Below are 15,876 nucleotides of genomic sequence, written 5' to 3'. Positions count from 1 at the left end.
CACATATAAGAATAGGCAGTTATTTAAAATTTGAATTTATTTTATTATTTCTATGGCTTAGTAAGGTTGAAAAGTTGTAAATTACGGAAGCAAATGTACCAAATTAGATGGACTAAGATTTCTGAGTCAGGACTAGTAAATTTTCATTCCGAATCTGAGTTTCATGTAAGAGTGCAGGCACACCTGGATACTTTCTGTATGACCTTCTTGTGATCCAGTCCTTCATTTTCAACCTGATAAATTCTTACCTCTCTTTTTTGTAACAGTCTTTTCAACAATTTTAAATTGAAATTTCTGAGATTCTGTATGTCATTTAACTTGATCTGTTTCTGCATTCCTTTCATATAACTGAGCTCATTAACCATTATCCCACAGCCATTTTATTGACAAATGTCTTCAGTGAAATCATAGTATTTTGGAGCTTCACACATTATATTAGAACAGAGTTGTGCAATGTTTAGCATTACTTCTAACCCACAAGATAAAATACTGCAGTTTAAAAGAACAATCATAAACTTTGTGAGTGTGTAGACCTTGTTTTAATTCTAGCCTTGCCATATTCCTACCAGCTGTGACACAAAACAAGTCATTAAATCTCATTAGCCCTCAATTTTTTCATAAGTAAAGTGGTTTCTGATTTCTTACATCATTAGGAAGATTAAGCTAATGTGTACAAACATGACAAATTGTGTATGCTCAAAAAGTTGGAATAGATATCACTTACTAGTGGCATTATTGCAGACTATAATTTCAGGTATATATTTTAAAGCCGTGTCTTTTTTTTTTTTTTTTTTTTGTACTTTTATAGTTATAACATCACAATTATAATATTGGGAAGAAAAACCTCACATTGTTTTCTTGTGCTTAATATAATATCAATTCTGTTTAACTTTGACAGTCTGACACTACACAGAGTACTATTACTTAAATATAGTCTGTTTAGGTAGAAATAGTAAACATTTTACATTAACTGTGAAATTCCATGCGCAACATCTAAAACATTCACTGATATTGAGGTAATATTTTGAGAGTATAGGTGTCTTTTTCCACATCAGAGAACTTCTAAAATAACAATCATTATTTTTTGTTGTTAAGAAACATTGGATTTATGTTATAAAATGCCAAGCAATATTATAAGCTCTGGTGATAAAATGGTTAAAAGACAACTTCATCCAAGATCTGGGGCTTTCATACTAACTGTAAAAGGCAGAAAATTTATTAACAATCAAATAAACCAACAGAAAATATCAGATTATAAAAGTTGCTGCAGAACCAAATATAGCCATATGATGCATAAAGTCCAGGTGGTTACTTGGATTAAGTGCTAGGCCAAGACTGTTGGGAGAAATGACAGGAAGGGTGTTCAGGGAAAGAGAATTTCAGGTGAGAGTGCATCAAATATAAAGCCATTTAGGTGGGTAAGAACTTGAAACTTTGGGAGTAGGAAGAATGTCATTGGTTCAAGTGGTGTGTGAATGGGAAATGAAGAAAGCTGGAGACGGATCCTTAGGTATTTGTAAGAGAACTGGAGTTTTGATTTTATTTTGACTATTTAGAAAGTTAAGGATATAATTTAGAAAAGGAGGTGACAGGAAATCACCCACATATAATAAAATCATGTGGCTACTGTGTAGGTAATGGAGGGATGTGATTTTCAAGACTAAAAAGTAAAAATCCTCTCCATCTGTTAATCTCCCAGTGGTAATCACTTATAAAAGATTGGTTTATAAAAACTCTGACTGAAGTATTGTTCTTTCCACCTTGACCTTTCATTAATTGTTCTGTCATCTATTCTCAGTTGTTTTGTTGAATTTGTAGATGTATTTACTTTTGTTATATAGTATTTTAAACCAAAAATATATGTACCATAGATTAAATTGTGAAGTGTAGTAATAAAATCAACACCTGTGAACTCATCATCAAACTTAGGAAATAGAGTATTTGCCATATGTTTTTCCCTTCTTGAAACTTCTCCCTAAGCAATCCCTGTATCTCCCTACCAGAGACAATCTACTAACCTTTGTTTGTCATTTTCATGACTTATTCTAAAAATTTCTTCACCTCTCCAAAAGATGTTAATTACTTCACCTAAAATATCTTTTTTTTTATTATTATTATTTTTTAAATTTTTTATTCCTTTATTTCTCATGTGTTCCCCATCCTGAACCCTCCTCCCTCCTCCCTCCCCATACCATCCCTCTGGGTCGTCCCAGTGCACCAGCCCCAAGCATCCAGCATCGTGCATTGAACCTGGACTGGCATCTCGTTTCATACATGACATTTCACATGTTTCAATGCCATTCTCCCAAATCTTCCCACCCTCTCCCTCTCCCACAGAGTCCATAAGCCTGTTCTATACATCAGTGTCTCTTTTGCTGTCTCGTATACAGGGTTATCGTTACCATCTTTCTAAATTCCATATATATGCGTTAGTATACTGTATTGGTGTTTTTCCTTCTGGCTTACTTCACTCTGTATAATAGGCTCCAGTTTCATCCACCTCATTAGAACTGATTCAAATGTATTCTTTTTAATGGCTGAGTAATACTCCATTGTGTATATGTACCACTGCTTTCTTATCCATTCATCTGCTGATGGACATCTAGGTTGCTTCCATGTCCTGGCTATTATAAACAGTGCTGCAATGAACATTGGGGTACACGTGTCTCTTTCCCTTCTGGTTTCCTCAGTGTGTATGCCCAGCAGTGGGATTGCTGGATCATAAGGCAGTTCTATTTCCAGTTTTTTAAGGAATCTCCACACTGTTCTCCATTCAGAGCAGAAAAAGAAATAAAAGGAATCCAAATTGGAAAAGAAGAAGTAAAACTCTCACTATTTGCAGATGACATGATCCTCTACATAGAAAACCCTAAAGACTCCACCAGAAAATTACTAGAACTAATCAATGATTATAGTAAAGTTGCAGGATATAAAATCAACACACAGAAATCCCTTGCATTCCTATACACTAATAATGAGAAAACAGAAAGAGAAATTAAGGAAACAATTCCATTCACCATTGCAACGAAAAGAATAAAATACTTAGGAATATATCTACCTAAAGAAACTAAAGACCTATATATAGAAAACTATAAAACACTGGTGAAAGAAATCAAAGAGGACACTAATAGATGGAGAAATATACCATGTTCATGGATTGGAAGAATCAATATAGTGAAAATGAGTATACTACCCAAAGCAATTTATAGATTCAATGCAATCCCTATCAAGCTACCAACAGTATTCTTCACAGAGCTAGAACAAATAATTTCACAATTTGTATGGAAATACAAAAAACCTCGAATAGCCAAAGCGATCTTGAGAAAGAAAAATGGAACTGGAGGAATCAACCTACCTGACTTCAGGCTCTACTACAAAGCCACAGTTATCAAGACAGTATGGTACTGACACAAAGACAGAAATATAGATCAATGGAACAAAATAGAAAGCCCAGAGATAAATCCACGCACATATGGACACCTTATCTTTGACAAAGGAGGCAAGAATATACAATGGATTAAAGACAATCTCTTTAACAAGTGGTGCTGGGAAATCTGGTCAACCACTTGTAAAAGAATGAAACTAGAACACTTTCTAACACCATATACAAAAATATTTCTCTAAAATGATATCTTATTGTGTGTAATCTTCTGTGACTTGCTTTCTTCATTGGCATATTCTAAAGCTTGTCCTGGTCCTTTCCATGAACACTTAAGTATAAGCTTAATGCTACATATTATATATTTTTCTCTGCTTGCAATACTTTACCCTTTTCTCCTTTTACAATTATTATTTGATATAGTATAATAAGTTATAATCTCCTAAATCAGGAGCCAAATGATTGAAGTCAAATATTGGTTATACCACTTATTAGGTCTGTGATATTGTACATGTTAACCTCTAAACCTCAATTTTGTAATGAATAAGCGAGTACATACCTCAGGGAGTTCTTGGGAGATTTCAGTGAGTGAATACATGAAAAACACATGAGAGAACCTAGAAGAATTAATTGAAATATTTGTTATATTTATAATATATATTTTATATACACACACAATAATTATTATATATCAGGTACCATTTCAGGTGAACAAAAAAGGACAGAATTTTTATTTTACTTTTTTCTTTTGGCTGCCTCATGCGGCCAATGGAATCTTAGTTCCCTGACCAGGAAATGAACCTGGACCCTCAGCAGTGAAAGCGTGTATTCCTAACCATTCAACCACCAGGAAACTCCCAAACTTTCTGTTTTTCTAGAGCCTCAAACCTATATGCAGACATTGGACATTACTGTTTGGACATTAAATATAAATATAATAAATAACTATATTATAATAATATGTTGTATGTAGAAAATGGTAAAGCTATGAGGGCAAAAAGTTGCAGAGTTGGGTGCATGAAATACAACTTCTATATAGGATGATCAAGTTAGGTCTCTTTAAGGAGAAAGTATTTGAGCAAAGATAGAGATGTAAGAGTTATCCATACCCATATCTGGGGGAAGAGTACTCCATGCAGAAGAAATAATCATACAAAACCGAAGGCAGAAGCATGCTTGGCTTGTTATGTAAGAGCAGGGGAACAGGTGTGGCAAGCCCAGGTTGAGAGACTAATGCTGCTGCTGCTAAGTCACTTCAGTCGTGTCCGACTCTGTGTGACCCCATGGACGGCAGCCCACCAGGCTCCCCCGTCCCTGGGACTCTCCAGGCAAGAACACTGGAGTGGGTTGCCATTTCCTTCTCCAATGCATGAAAGTGAAAAGTGAAAGCAAAGTCGCTCAGTCATGTGTGACCCTCAGCGACCCCATGGACTGCAGCCCACCAGGCTCCTCCATCCATGGGATTTTCCAGGCAAGAGTACTGGAGTGGGGTGCCATTGCCTTCGAGAGAGAGAGAGAGAGAGACTAATAGAAGATAATAATAATAGAAGATAATGGGGCCAGCTCAATAAATGTCACCTAAAAATAGGCAGGGAGGCCTGGTGTGCTGCTATTCATGAGGTCTCAAAGAGTCGGACGCGACTGAACTGAACTGAAAAATAGGCAGGCTTCCCAGGTGGCTCAATGGTAAAGAATTTGCCTGTTAATGCAGAAGGCACAGGAGACATGGGTGGGCAAGAGCCTCTGGAGGAAGGAAATGACAACCCACTCCCTATTCGTGCCTGGAAAATTCCATGGACAGAGGAGCCTGGCAGGCTACAGCCCATGGAGTCACAGAGTCAGACACAATTGAGCACACATGCAAAAATGGCCATAATTCCATCAACTCTCAGTTGAGATGTCACTTCTTCACTGCAGTGTTCTCAGATTTACTTGGTTCAGTTCAGTCGTTCAGTCGTGTCCAACTCTTTGTGACCCCATGAATCACAGCACACCAGGCCTCCCTGTACATCACCACCTCCCAGAGTTCACTCAAACGCACATCCATCTAGTTGGTGATGCCATCCAGCCATCTCATCCTCTGTCGTCCCCTTCTCCTCCTGTACGCAATCCCTCCAAGCATCAGAGTCTTTTCCAATGAGTCAACTCTTCGCATGAGGTGGCCAAAGTACTGGAGTTTCAGCTTCAGCATCATTCCTTCCAAAGAAATCCCAGGGCTGATCTTCAGAATGGACTGGTTGGATCTCCTTGCAGTCCAAAGGACTCTCAAGAGTCTTCTCCAACACCACAGTTCAAAAGCATCAATTCTTCAGTACTCAGCTTTCTTCACAGTCTGACTCTCACATACATACATGACCACTGGAAAAACCATAGGCTTGATTAGACGGGACATTTCTTGGCAAAGTAATGTTTCTGCTTTTCAATATGCTATCTAGTTTGGTCATACTTTCCTTCCAAGGAGTAAGTGTCTTTTCATTTCATGGCTGCAATCACAATCTGCAGTGATTGGAGCCCCCCCAAAAAAAGTCTGACACTGTTTCCATGTTTCCCCATCTATTTCCCATGAAGTGATGGGACCAGATGCCATGATATTCGTTTTCTGAATGTTGAGCTTTAAGCCAACTTTTTCACTCTCCTCTTTCACTTTCATCAAGAGGCTTTTTAGTTCCACTTCACTTTCTGCCATAAGGGTGGTGTCATCTGCATATCTGAAGTTTTTGATATTTCTCCTGGCAGTCTTGATTCCAGCTTGTGCTTCTTCCAGCCCAGCATTTCTCATGATATACTCTGCATATAAGTTAAATAAGCAGGGTGACAATATACAACCTTGACGTACTCCTTTTCCTATTTGGAACCAGTCTGTTGTTCCATGTCCAGTTCTAACTGTTGCTTCCTAACCTGCATATAGGTTTCTCAAGAGGCAGGTCAGGTGGTCTGGTATTCCCATCTCTTTCAGAATTTTCCACAGTTTATTGTGATCCACACAGTCAAAGGCTTTGGCATAGTCAATAAAGCAGAAATAGATGTTTTTCTGGAACTCTCTTGCTTTTTCCATATCCAGCAGATGTTGGCAATTTGATCTTTGGTTCCTCTGCCTTTTCTAAAACCAGCTTGAACATCTGGAACTTCACAGTTCATGTATTGCTGAAGCCTGACTTGGAGAATTTTGAGCATTACTTTACTAGTGTGTGAGATGAGTGCAATTGTGTGGTAGTTTGAGCATTCTTTGGCATTGCCTTTCTTTGGGATTGGAAGGAACACTGACCTTTTCCAGTCCAGTGGCCACTGCTGAGTTTTCCAAATTTGCTGGCATATTGAGTGCAGCACTTTCACAGCATCATCTTTCAGGTTTTGAAATAGCTCCACTGGAATTCCATCACCTCCACTGCCTTTGTTCATAGTGATGCTTTCTAAGGCCCACTTGACTTCACATTTCAGGATGTCTGGCTCTAGGTGAGTGATCACCATCGTATGGTATGAAGTCATGATCTTGGTCATGAATATCTTTTTTGTACAGTTCTTCTATGTATTCTTGCCACCTCTTCTTAATATCTTCTGCTTCTGTTAGGTCCATACCATTTCTGTCCTTTATTGATCCCATTTTTGCTGAAATGTTCCCTTGGTATCTCTAATTTTCTTGAAGAGATCTTTAGTCTTTCCCATTCTGTTGTTTTCCTCTATTTCTTTGCATTGATCACTGAGGAAGGCTTTCTTATCTCTTCTTGCTATTCTTTGGAACTCTGCATTCAGATGCTTATATTTTTCCTTTTTCCTTTGCTTTTCATTTCAAAGCTATTTGTAAGGCCTCCCCAGACAGCCATTTTGCTTTTTTGCATTTATTTTCCATGGGGATGATCTTGATCCCTGTCTCCTGTACAATGTCACGAACCTCAGTCCATAGTTCATCAGGCACTCTTCTAGGCCCTTAAATCTATTTCTCACTTCCACTGTATAATTATAAGGGATTTGATTTAGGTCATACCTGAATGGTCTACTGGTTTTCCCTACTTTCTTCAATTTAAGTCTGAATTTGGCAATAAGGAGCTCATGATCTGAGCCACAGTCAGCTCCCAGTCTTGTTTTTGCTGACTGTATAGAGATTCTCCCTCTTTGGCTGCAAAGAATATAATCAATGTGATTTCAGTGTTGACCATCTGGTGATGTCTATGTGTAGAATCTTCTCTTGTGTTGTTGGAAGAGAGTGTTTGCTATGACCAGTGCGTTCTCTTGACAAAACTCTATTAGTCTTTGCCCTGCTTCATTCCATATTCCAAGGCCCAATTTGCCTGTTACTCCAGGTGTTTCTTGACTTCCTACTTTTGCATTCCAGTCCCCTATAATGAAAAGGACATCTTTTTTGGGTGTTAGTTCTAAAAGGTCTTGTAGGTCTTTATAAAACCGTTCAACTTCAGCTTCTTCAGCATTACTGGTTGGGGCATAGACTTGGATTACTGTGATATTCAATGGTTTGCCTTGGAAACGAACAGAGATCATTCTGTCGTTTTTGAGATTGCATTCAAGTACTGCATTTCGGACTCCTTTGTTGACCATGATGGCTACTCCATTTCTTCTAAGGGATTCCTGCCTGCAGTAGTAGATATAATGGTCATCTGAGTTAAATTCACCCATTCCAATCCATTTTAGTTCGCTGATGCCTAGAATATCAACATTCACTCTTGCCATCTCCTGTTTGACCACTTCCAATTTGCCTTGATTCATGGACCTGACATTCCAGGTTCCTATGCAATATGGCTCTTTACAGCATCGGACCTTGCTTCTATCACCAGTCACATCCAGAACTGAGTATTGTGTTTACTTTGGCTCCATCCCTTCATTCTTTCTGGAGTTATTTCTCCACTGATCTCCAGTAGCATATTGGTTTCAGATTTCCTAGACAAGGACATATTCTTTTGTTATGTGCACTTAAAAATTATTTTAATTGTGTATCATAACAGATATTAACAAAACCACACAAAATTTAAGTGTATGGCACTTTGATTTATCCTTCCCCAGATCAATTATTAGAATATTGGCAGTAACTTAGAAACCCTTTGAATGCTTCTTAATCAGTCATCTCAAGACATAATCACTATCTTAACAGTAGCTTTTCTTTTGCATGTATTTGATACTTATCCACATGAAATCATCCAGTACATATTCTTTTATGTTTTCCTTCTTTCCTTGGGCATTATGTTGCTGCAGGTGACTCTGTTGCTCTTTTGTTTTCATTACTCTGTGTGTTCAGTCCATTCAGTCATGTCCGATCTTTGTGACTTCATGGACTGTTGCCCACAAGGCTCATCTGTCAATGGGATTCTCTAGGCAAGAATACTGGAATGGGTTCCCATACCTTCCTCCAGGGGATCTTCCCAACTGCCAGATTGAACCTGTGTCTGCCTGCATTTCCTGCCTTACAAGCGAATTTTTTACCCACTGAGCCGCCTGGGAAACCCTTCATCACCATACATTATTCTATGATTTATGTGTCCATCGTACCATTGATAGGCATTGAATTGTTCACAGTTTTCAGCTATAATTAGTAATGCTTCTGTAGAGATTTATGGACATATTGTACTTTTGCATTTATTTTGTTAATTTATATGTGATTAATCTGTCATGTATTAGTCTAACATCTCCATGAAGGCAAAGATGTTTGTGTTTGCCTTTCCCCTTTGTATTTTTTACATTAAAGAGGCCAATTAATATGTTTATAGTTAATTAGCCAATAAAACAAATGTGAGAAATTGATTCCAAGTATTTCAGTTTGAATTTTGAAGTATTCTTCAATAGAAAAATTTTTTATGTGTCAGGTTTAATGCATCGGTTTTCTTATTGTATTTTATTATTTTTGCTTTTTTTGTATGTGTAATATGTGTATTTTCTGATCTATATAACAAAATAGTATTTCCAAAGGATAAACATGACCCAATGTTCATAAAACCAATCGTCTAATATTTGAGGATTAGGTACTCCTATTATTTGAGTTCAGATATATTTGGAATATAACCCTTTTGTGAGCCTTGGTTTCACCATTAGTACTAGTTAATACTAGTTAGTATTATAACTTTTTCATCCTTGGAAAAGCTTCTTAAAATATTTTGTTTCCTGTTCACAAGACTGTTATTTCTTTTTTGATCCCTAACTCTAATAAAGTAACTAAACAGTAAACCAGAAAAAGTCTCCCCCCAGAGTGGAAAACTCTTTCTTGAATTATCAGACACTTAAAAAATTGAATTTGAGAATTTATATAATGATGTAAGAATTTCAGTTCTCTATAGAACTTCCTACTATATGGAAATGAATAAAGATCAATTGAATTCCTTTGTTTCCTTCAAAAGATAGAGAAGTCAAGATAGTATGTAACCTGTAAAATTACATTGCTCTTCTTACAAAATGTATCGAAAATGTTAAGTTTCAGTTCAGTTCAGTCGCTCAGTCATGTGTGACTCTTCGCGACCCCATGAATCGCAGCACACCAGGCCTCCCTGTCCATCACCAACTCCTGGAGTTCATTCAGACTCACGTCCATCACGTCAGTGATGCCAACCAGCCATCTCATCCTCTGTCGTCCCCTTCTCCTCCTGCCCCCAAACCCTCCCAGCATCAGAGTCTTTTCCAATGAGTCAACTCTTCGCATGAGGTGGCCAAAGTACTGGAGTTTCAGCTTCAGCATCATTCCCTCCAAAGAAATCCCAGGGCTGATCTCCTTCAGAATGGACTGGTTGGATCTCCTTGCAGTCCAAGGGACTCTCAAGCGTCTTCTCCAACACCACAGTTCAAAAGCATCAATTCTTCGGCACTCAGCCTTCTTCACAGTCCAACTCTCACATCCATACATGACCACAGGAAAAACCATAGCCTTGACTAGACGGACTTTTGTTGGCAAAGTAATGTCTCTGCTTTTGAATATGATATCTAGGTTGGTCATAACTTTCCTTCCAAGGAGTAAGTGTCTTTTAATTTCATGGCTGCAGTCACCATCTGCAGTGATTTTGGAGCTCAAAAAAATAAAGTCTGACACTTTTTCCACTGTTTCCCCATCTATTTCCCATGAAGTGATGGGACCAGATGTCATGATCTTTGTTTTCTGAATGTTGAGCTTTAAGCCAACTTTTTCACTCTCCTCTTTCACTTTCATCAAGAGGCTTTTTAGTTCCACTTCACTTTCTGCCATAAGGGTGGTGTCATCTGCATATCTGAAGTTTTTGATATTTCTCCCAGCAATCTTGACTCCAGCTTGTGCTTCTTGTGATCTACACAGTCAAAGGCTTTGGCATAGTCAATAAAGCAGAAATAGATGTTTTTCTGGAACTCTCTTGCTTTTTCCATGATCCAGCAGATGTTGGCAATTTGATCTCTGGTTCCTCTGCCTTTTCTAAAACCAGCTTGAACATCAGGAAGTTCACGGTTCACATATTGCAGAAGCCTGGCTTGGAGAATTTTGAGCATTACTTTACTAGTGTGTGAGATGATTGCAATTGTGCGGTAGTTTGAGCATTCTTTGGCATTGCCTTTCTTTGGGATTGGAATGAAAACTGACCTCTTCCAGTCCTGTGGCCACTGCTGAGTTTTCCAAATTTAGTAGCATGTTAATAATACTTGTTCTTTTCATCCCAAACTATTTCTTCTTATAAAATTCTGAATTAAGTAAAATTTTTGTTACTAAAGCTTTAATGCACATTTAAATATTACATTCCCATAAAATTACAGTGTAAATAATTTTTTTTACCTTAGAAATTGAAATTACTAAATTCTATCTAGAGTACACTTCTATGTATCTTCATATGTATCTTCCATGTATCTATACATGTATCATATGTATCTTTTATATTGGCATATCATATTACATTTGGGGCTTCCTTGGTGGCTCAATTGGTAAAGAATCCTCCTGCTATGCAGGAGACTGCCTGCAATACAGGAGACACAGGTTTGATCCCTGGGTCAGAAGAAGGAAATGGCAACCCACTCCAGTGTTCTTGCCTGGAAAATTCTATGAACATAGGAGCCTGGTGGGCACAGTCCATAAAGTTGTGAAGCATCAGACACAACTGACCTACTAAACCACCACCATTACATTTATTTTAAATAGTTATAATGACTTCTGGCATACGCATTTAAGAATACACTTAATAAGAACCAATGATTATCATTAATTTAGTTCCTGATGTTCTCATGCTCCTGTACTACAAGCATGTGTAAGCTGTGTATTTGCCAGATGCCAGAAATAAAAGCCTCATATAAGCCTATATTACAGAAATAAAATAAAAGAGTGACTTGTGCAAAGGTTCACTGTATAGTGATTTTATTTCCTTTTTCCTTTTTCTTCATCCAGAGCCGAATTCGTAGAATGTGGAATGATACGGTCCGAAAGCAGTCAGAGTCTTCCTTCATTACTGGAGATATAAACAGTTCAGCGTCACTCAACAGAGGTAATTAGAAATAATTTTTCATATTTATTCTTTTTGTGATTACTTTAAGAAGTTCCTAAATACATTTCTTTATTTGCAACTTCTGGACTTTGTTCCATGTGATAGGAATATTGCAAATATATAAAATGTGGTTGAGTGTAGCAGTGTATTCCATTATTCATAAGGCTTCTTTTCTCAATCCTGAATTTTCAGATCTTTTTTGAAAGTAAGTTAAAAAGTGAGAAATTTCTTTCTCTAATCATCTGCCACTGCTGTAAACTGGTGAGTTGTCAGGCCTCATTGGAAGCTGTGAAAATGGGCAATTATGTGGCTATATAGTCTGCTAAGCATCATAGAGTTTCACATTGTCCCAGGTATAGAGCAATTTCTTAGTCTTTGTGGAAGTAAAATTATACTGTCTAATATACTTAAGGCAACCTGTGTATTTGTGGAAAAATCCTGTCTAATCTTAATATCAGTAAGATGTGTTCAGATAATATTGGATATTTAAAGATACAGAAGGAAAAACCCACTATATGTAAATTTTATACATATATGTATATAATAATTCTTTCGGTGTGTATATGCTTCTGGTTAAAATTTTTCTGGAATATCATTTAGATTTTAAAAACGGTGTTCCCTTAACTACTATTTTGTTTGTGCTTGATCTTTCTTATTCCCTCTGTCTCTCTCCCTCTCACTTTCTCCCGCTCCTCCCCTTCCCCATCATAAGTGTATGTGTGAGTGTGTGAGAGAGAGATTAAAATTAAATTGACTAAAAAAAAAAAAAATTAAATTGACTGCAGTAAAAATGGGTAGAAACAATGTTTGTGCAGAGCTGGGGTACACTACAGTCTGTGCTGGGAGATCTTTGGAACATAGTTTTATCTTGGGGATGGTGCTGGCATGAGCACATTTTAATCAGACTGTCCTAAAAGAGACATTTTTTGATGCATACATTCGGTGGTTATTTTCATGACTTTTTTATGATCAATATTGTTATTTTTATTAGCTCCAAACTAGAATTGTTTGCTTTAAACCTGCTTCTGTCTACTTTTTGTTACATCAAATGCTACTTAGCAACAACTAATTCACTAATTATGGCTTATGATTAAGAATGATTCAAATACTGGTGTTCTTGATTACTTTTAGTCAAATAAGTTGCATCTTGTTTATATAAAAGAAGTTATAAAAAATAGTGTCTAAGTTAAATTTGATTTAGGGATTCATCCATGTTGTATAAATCTTGATTGACTTCCATGCTTATATGTGTGGTAGTGATAAAGTAACTATAACCTAGTGATGATATTAAATTTTCTACAACACTTTTGCTTAAGTAGAACGGTGAGTGCAAATATTCTTGCAAATATGAAGAAAATACATTAAAATAAAACAATTACCTTCTTGTATTTTTTTTCAGTTTATTTTACATAGTATCTCACAAGTGTTCTCTTTTTAAGTTTACTTTTATGATTAGTTTTATGAAAATTTAAATATGAATACTCTTAACTCTTTGACACACTTTCTAAATCAGAGCAAATATATTGTCTACACATCCCTCCAAAGTTTAGGAAATAAATTGCTTTCATAGTGACAGATTTTCTTTTTACTTTAAATAATATATAGAAATAATACATTGAAAATGTATGGCAGATTCATTTTGATATTTGGCAAAACTAATACAATTTGTAAAGTTTAAAAATAAAACAAAATTAAAAAAAAAAGAAAATGTATAGTATGCTCCTTTAAGAAAACTATTCTTTTATTCAAAGCTATTCTTATTAATAAGATTTTTTGTTAGTATCTTGCATCTAATGATCACAGAAAGCATAGAATGTATTATTTAAACAAAAGATGAGGTTTGATTGTAATAATGCAGCATTTATTTGCTTACTGTGAAGACAGAGAACATGTAAACTACTTGGCTTAGCATTGTGATCTAGATTTATATTGACATGAAAGCATGTAGCTTTATTAAAAATTATTTTAAATGAATAATTTTTATGACCTTGATTTTAAGGTCAATTGTACTATGTAAGATTGCTTTGCTCTTTTTAGTTCCTTCTCAGAAATTTCATCAACTTGGAATATGTGCTATGTATGACTAGGTCAATTTAAAATATATTTAAAGAAAATAATAATATTTTATATTGTCTGATTATATATTAAATCTATTTTTAAAAATCTTTAGTTTTAAAGGATACTTCTTAAAGTTATTGAAGAAAGCATACAAAATTTCTTGTGATACCCAGTAAGTTATTTGATGATGACTTTGGGGAGAGGGTAAAACTGACTTTATGGTTTGTTTGAAGTATGCCTATGCAGTGATCTTTTCCTTCAGGATATATATTCTTCCTTTTACTCAGTGACTTTAATGGGGAGAATATCATAGTGATCTTCCTGATCTCCTGTATTAATTTCCTAGTCCCCCGAGTCAGAAACTCCTCATTTTGTTCTCATCTCATTATTTTTTATCTTAGATGAGTGCAGTACTTTAAAATTTTATTTCTTCATATAGTGTCTCTGAAGCTAGTCTTTAACTTCCTTCTTTAATCTTGTCTTGTTCCCCAGGGTCCTATCTTCCCTGCATTCAGGCGTGTGTATCATATTTAGGTAGGTGGCATATAAGATTCACCCTTCCAGATAAACACTTCAGTCACCTCAGCACAGAATTATTTACATCTATGTATTCAAAAGATTATATTCTCTATTATTAAAATAAAAATGTTAGGCACTACATCTTTACATCTTCATATATTCTAACTTCCCATTCATTCTTAGTTTCTTACAGTTATAAGTTTTTAATTTCCAACTTCATTTTCCTTTCTTTCTAAATTAGATATTTTAAATCTCTTATGTTTGTCTTTAGAGTGCTTCTGACCTTTGAAAACTACAAGAAGTTGTCTAAAAATTAGTCTTATTTTCAATTCAGGATTTCTTTTCTATTCATACCACTGTCCAATTCATTTAAAGAAAATTATCTTAAATTTCTGTATGTCTTATCATCTGTTCTTCCAAATAAGAACCATTATTATCATCTTTGGGATTCATTAAGAATAGAAGATCTACCATGCGGTGAATAAATCCTTCTCAATGGTTTATATTTTTTCAAATTATCTCTAATGTTGGTTCTTGAACAAACTAGTTATATCCTATGTATCAGATTATTTGTCTAGAATCCCCAATGTGATAAATTTGATTACCATTGGGATTGTACTCCTTGGAATCAAGCAAGACTTTGGAAGATTTATTGATAATTTTCAAATTTATGAAATCATTCTTAGACATTCTCTTGGGGATTTTGTTATTTGGTCACCTCATCTCTTTAAAAGCTTTCATTACATTGACCTTGGAATATCTATATTTTGAAGATGTTTTCCAAGTGTTCAGTATACATTTTCAGACATTTTTCTTCTGATGACTTGTTTGCCACAATGCTACACACTCATACAAATCCAGAATTTCATGAAACCAATTCCCCAAATCCCAGAACTAACATCAAGTTAACTTCACCCATGCCACTGTATACACAGGGAGAAGAAGCTTTCTGAGAGCCCTGAGGTGATGGTTGTTTACAGAGAGTTTCAGAGAAAGCTAACTCTGATCAAGCCATGTTTCACAAACCCCACAGGATAGTTTGTTCCTTTGTTCATTTAAATATATACAATTTGCATATACCTTGAAGTCATCCTCAGTTCTCAAGCTGCTCCCAGGACAATGGAACGCTAATTCAAATTTTTGGTAGCTCAGAACTCCTGATAGTAGTAGAAACAATTTGTAGCTAAGGTTAGGTTTCCCACCTGTATCCCCTACCCAGTCTCTACTGGCCAAACTGAATTCTGAGTATTTAGATTAGCAAACTTGAGTTTGATCCAAATATGTAGCATTTGATGAGAAATTCTCTGGTAGTTCAGTTATAATAATTGTTACATGTTTCCACTCTTTTTGTAGATATATATAGAAATTGTGATATTTTCTGAAATGAGATCTTATTAGGCTCTATCATCATGAATAATATTTACAGCTTTCATTTTCTTTTTAATAGTTGAATTGACATCAGAAATTTCAATTTAGAAACAAGGTTTGGTA

General features: G+C 35.8%; 1 protein-coding gene across 11 annotated transcripts in view; it reads left to right on the top strand.

Annotated features, from left to right (window-relative positions):
- The window catches only part of ADGRL3 (adhesion G protein-coupled receptor L3), a 949,445-nt gene that overhangs the window by 909,031 nt on the left and 24,538 nt on the right, over positions 1-15,876 (top strand). For all 11 annotated transcript variants that reach the window (XM_086407653.1, XM_086407652.1, XM_086407651.1 and 8 more), the window contains one exon: positions 11,712-11,808. In XM_086407653.1, coding sequence (XP_086263779.1) covers positions 11,712-11,808 — 97 coding nt within the window. The remainder of the gene's footprint in view (positions 1-11,711; positions 11,809-15,876) is intronic.

This window comes from Bos grunniens, chromosome 6 (assembly GCF_055505025.1).
Source record: "Bos grunniens cultivar Pamir isolate PY7600 chromosome 6, Bosgru_T2T1.0, whole genome shotgun sequence".
In the NCBI taxonomy this organism is placed as follows: Eukaryota; Metazoa; Chordata; class Mammalia; order Artiodactyla; family Bovidae; genus Bos; species Bos grunniens.
The sequence above is the reverse complement of the archived record's forward strand: the minus strand, read 5'-3'. Positions and strand labels throughout refer to the sequence as shown.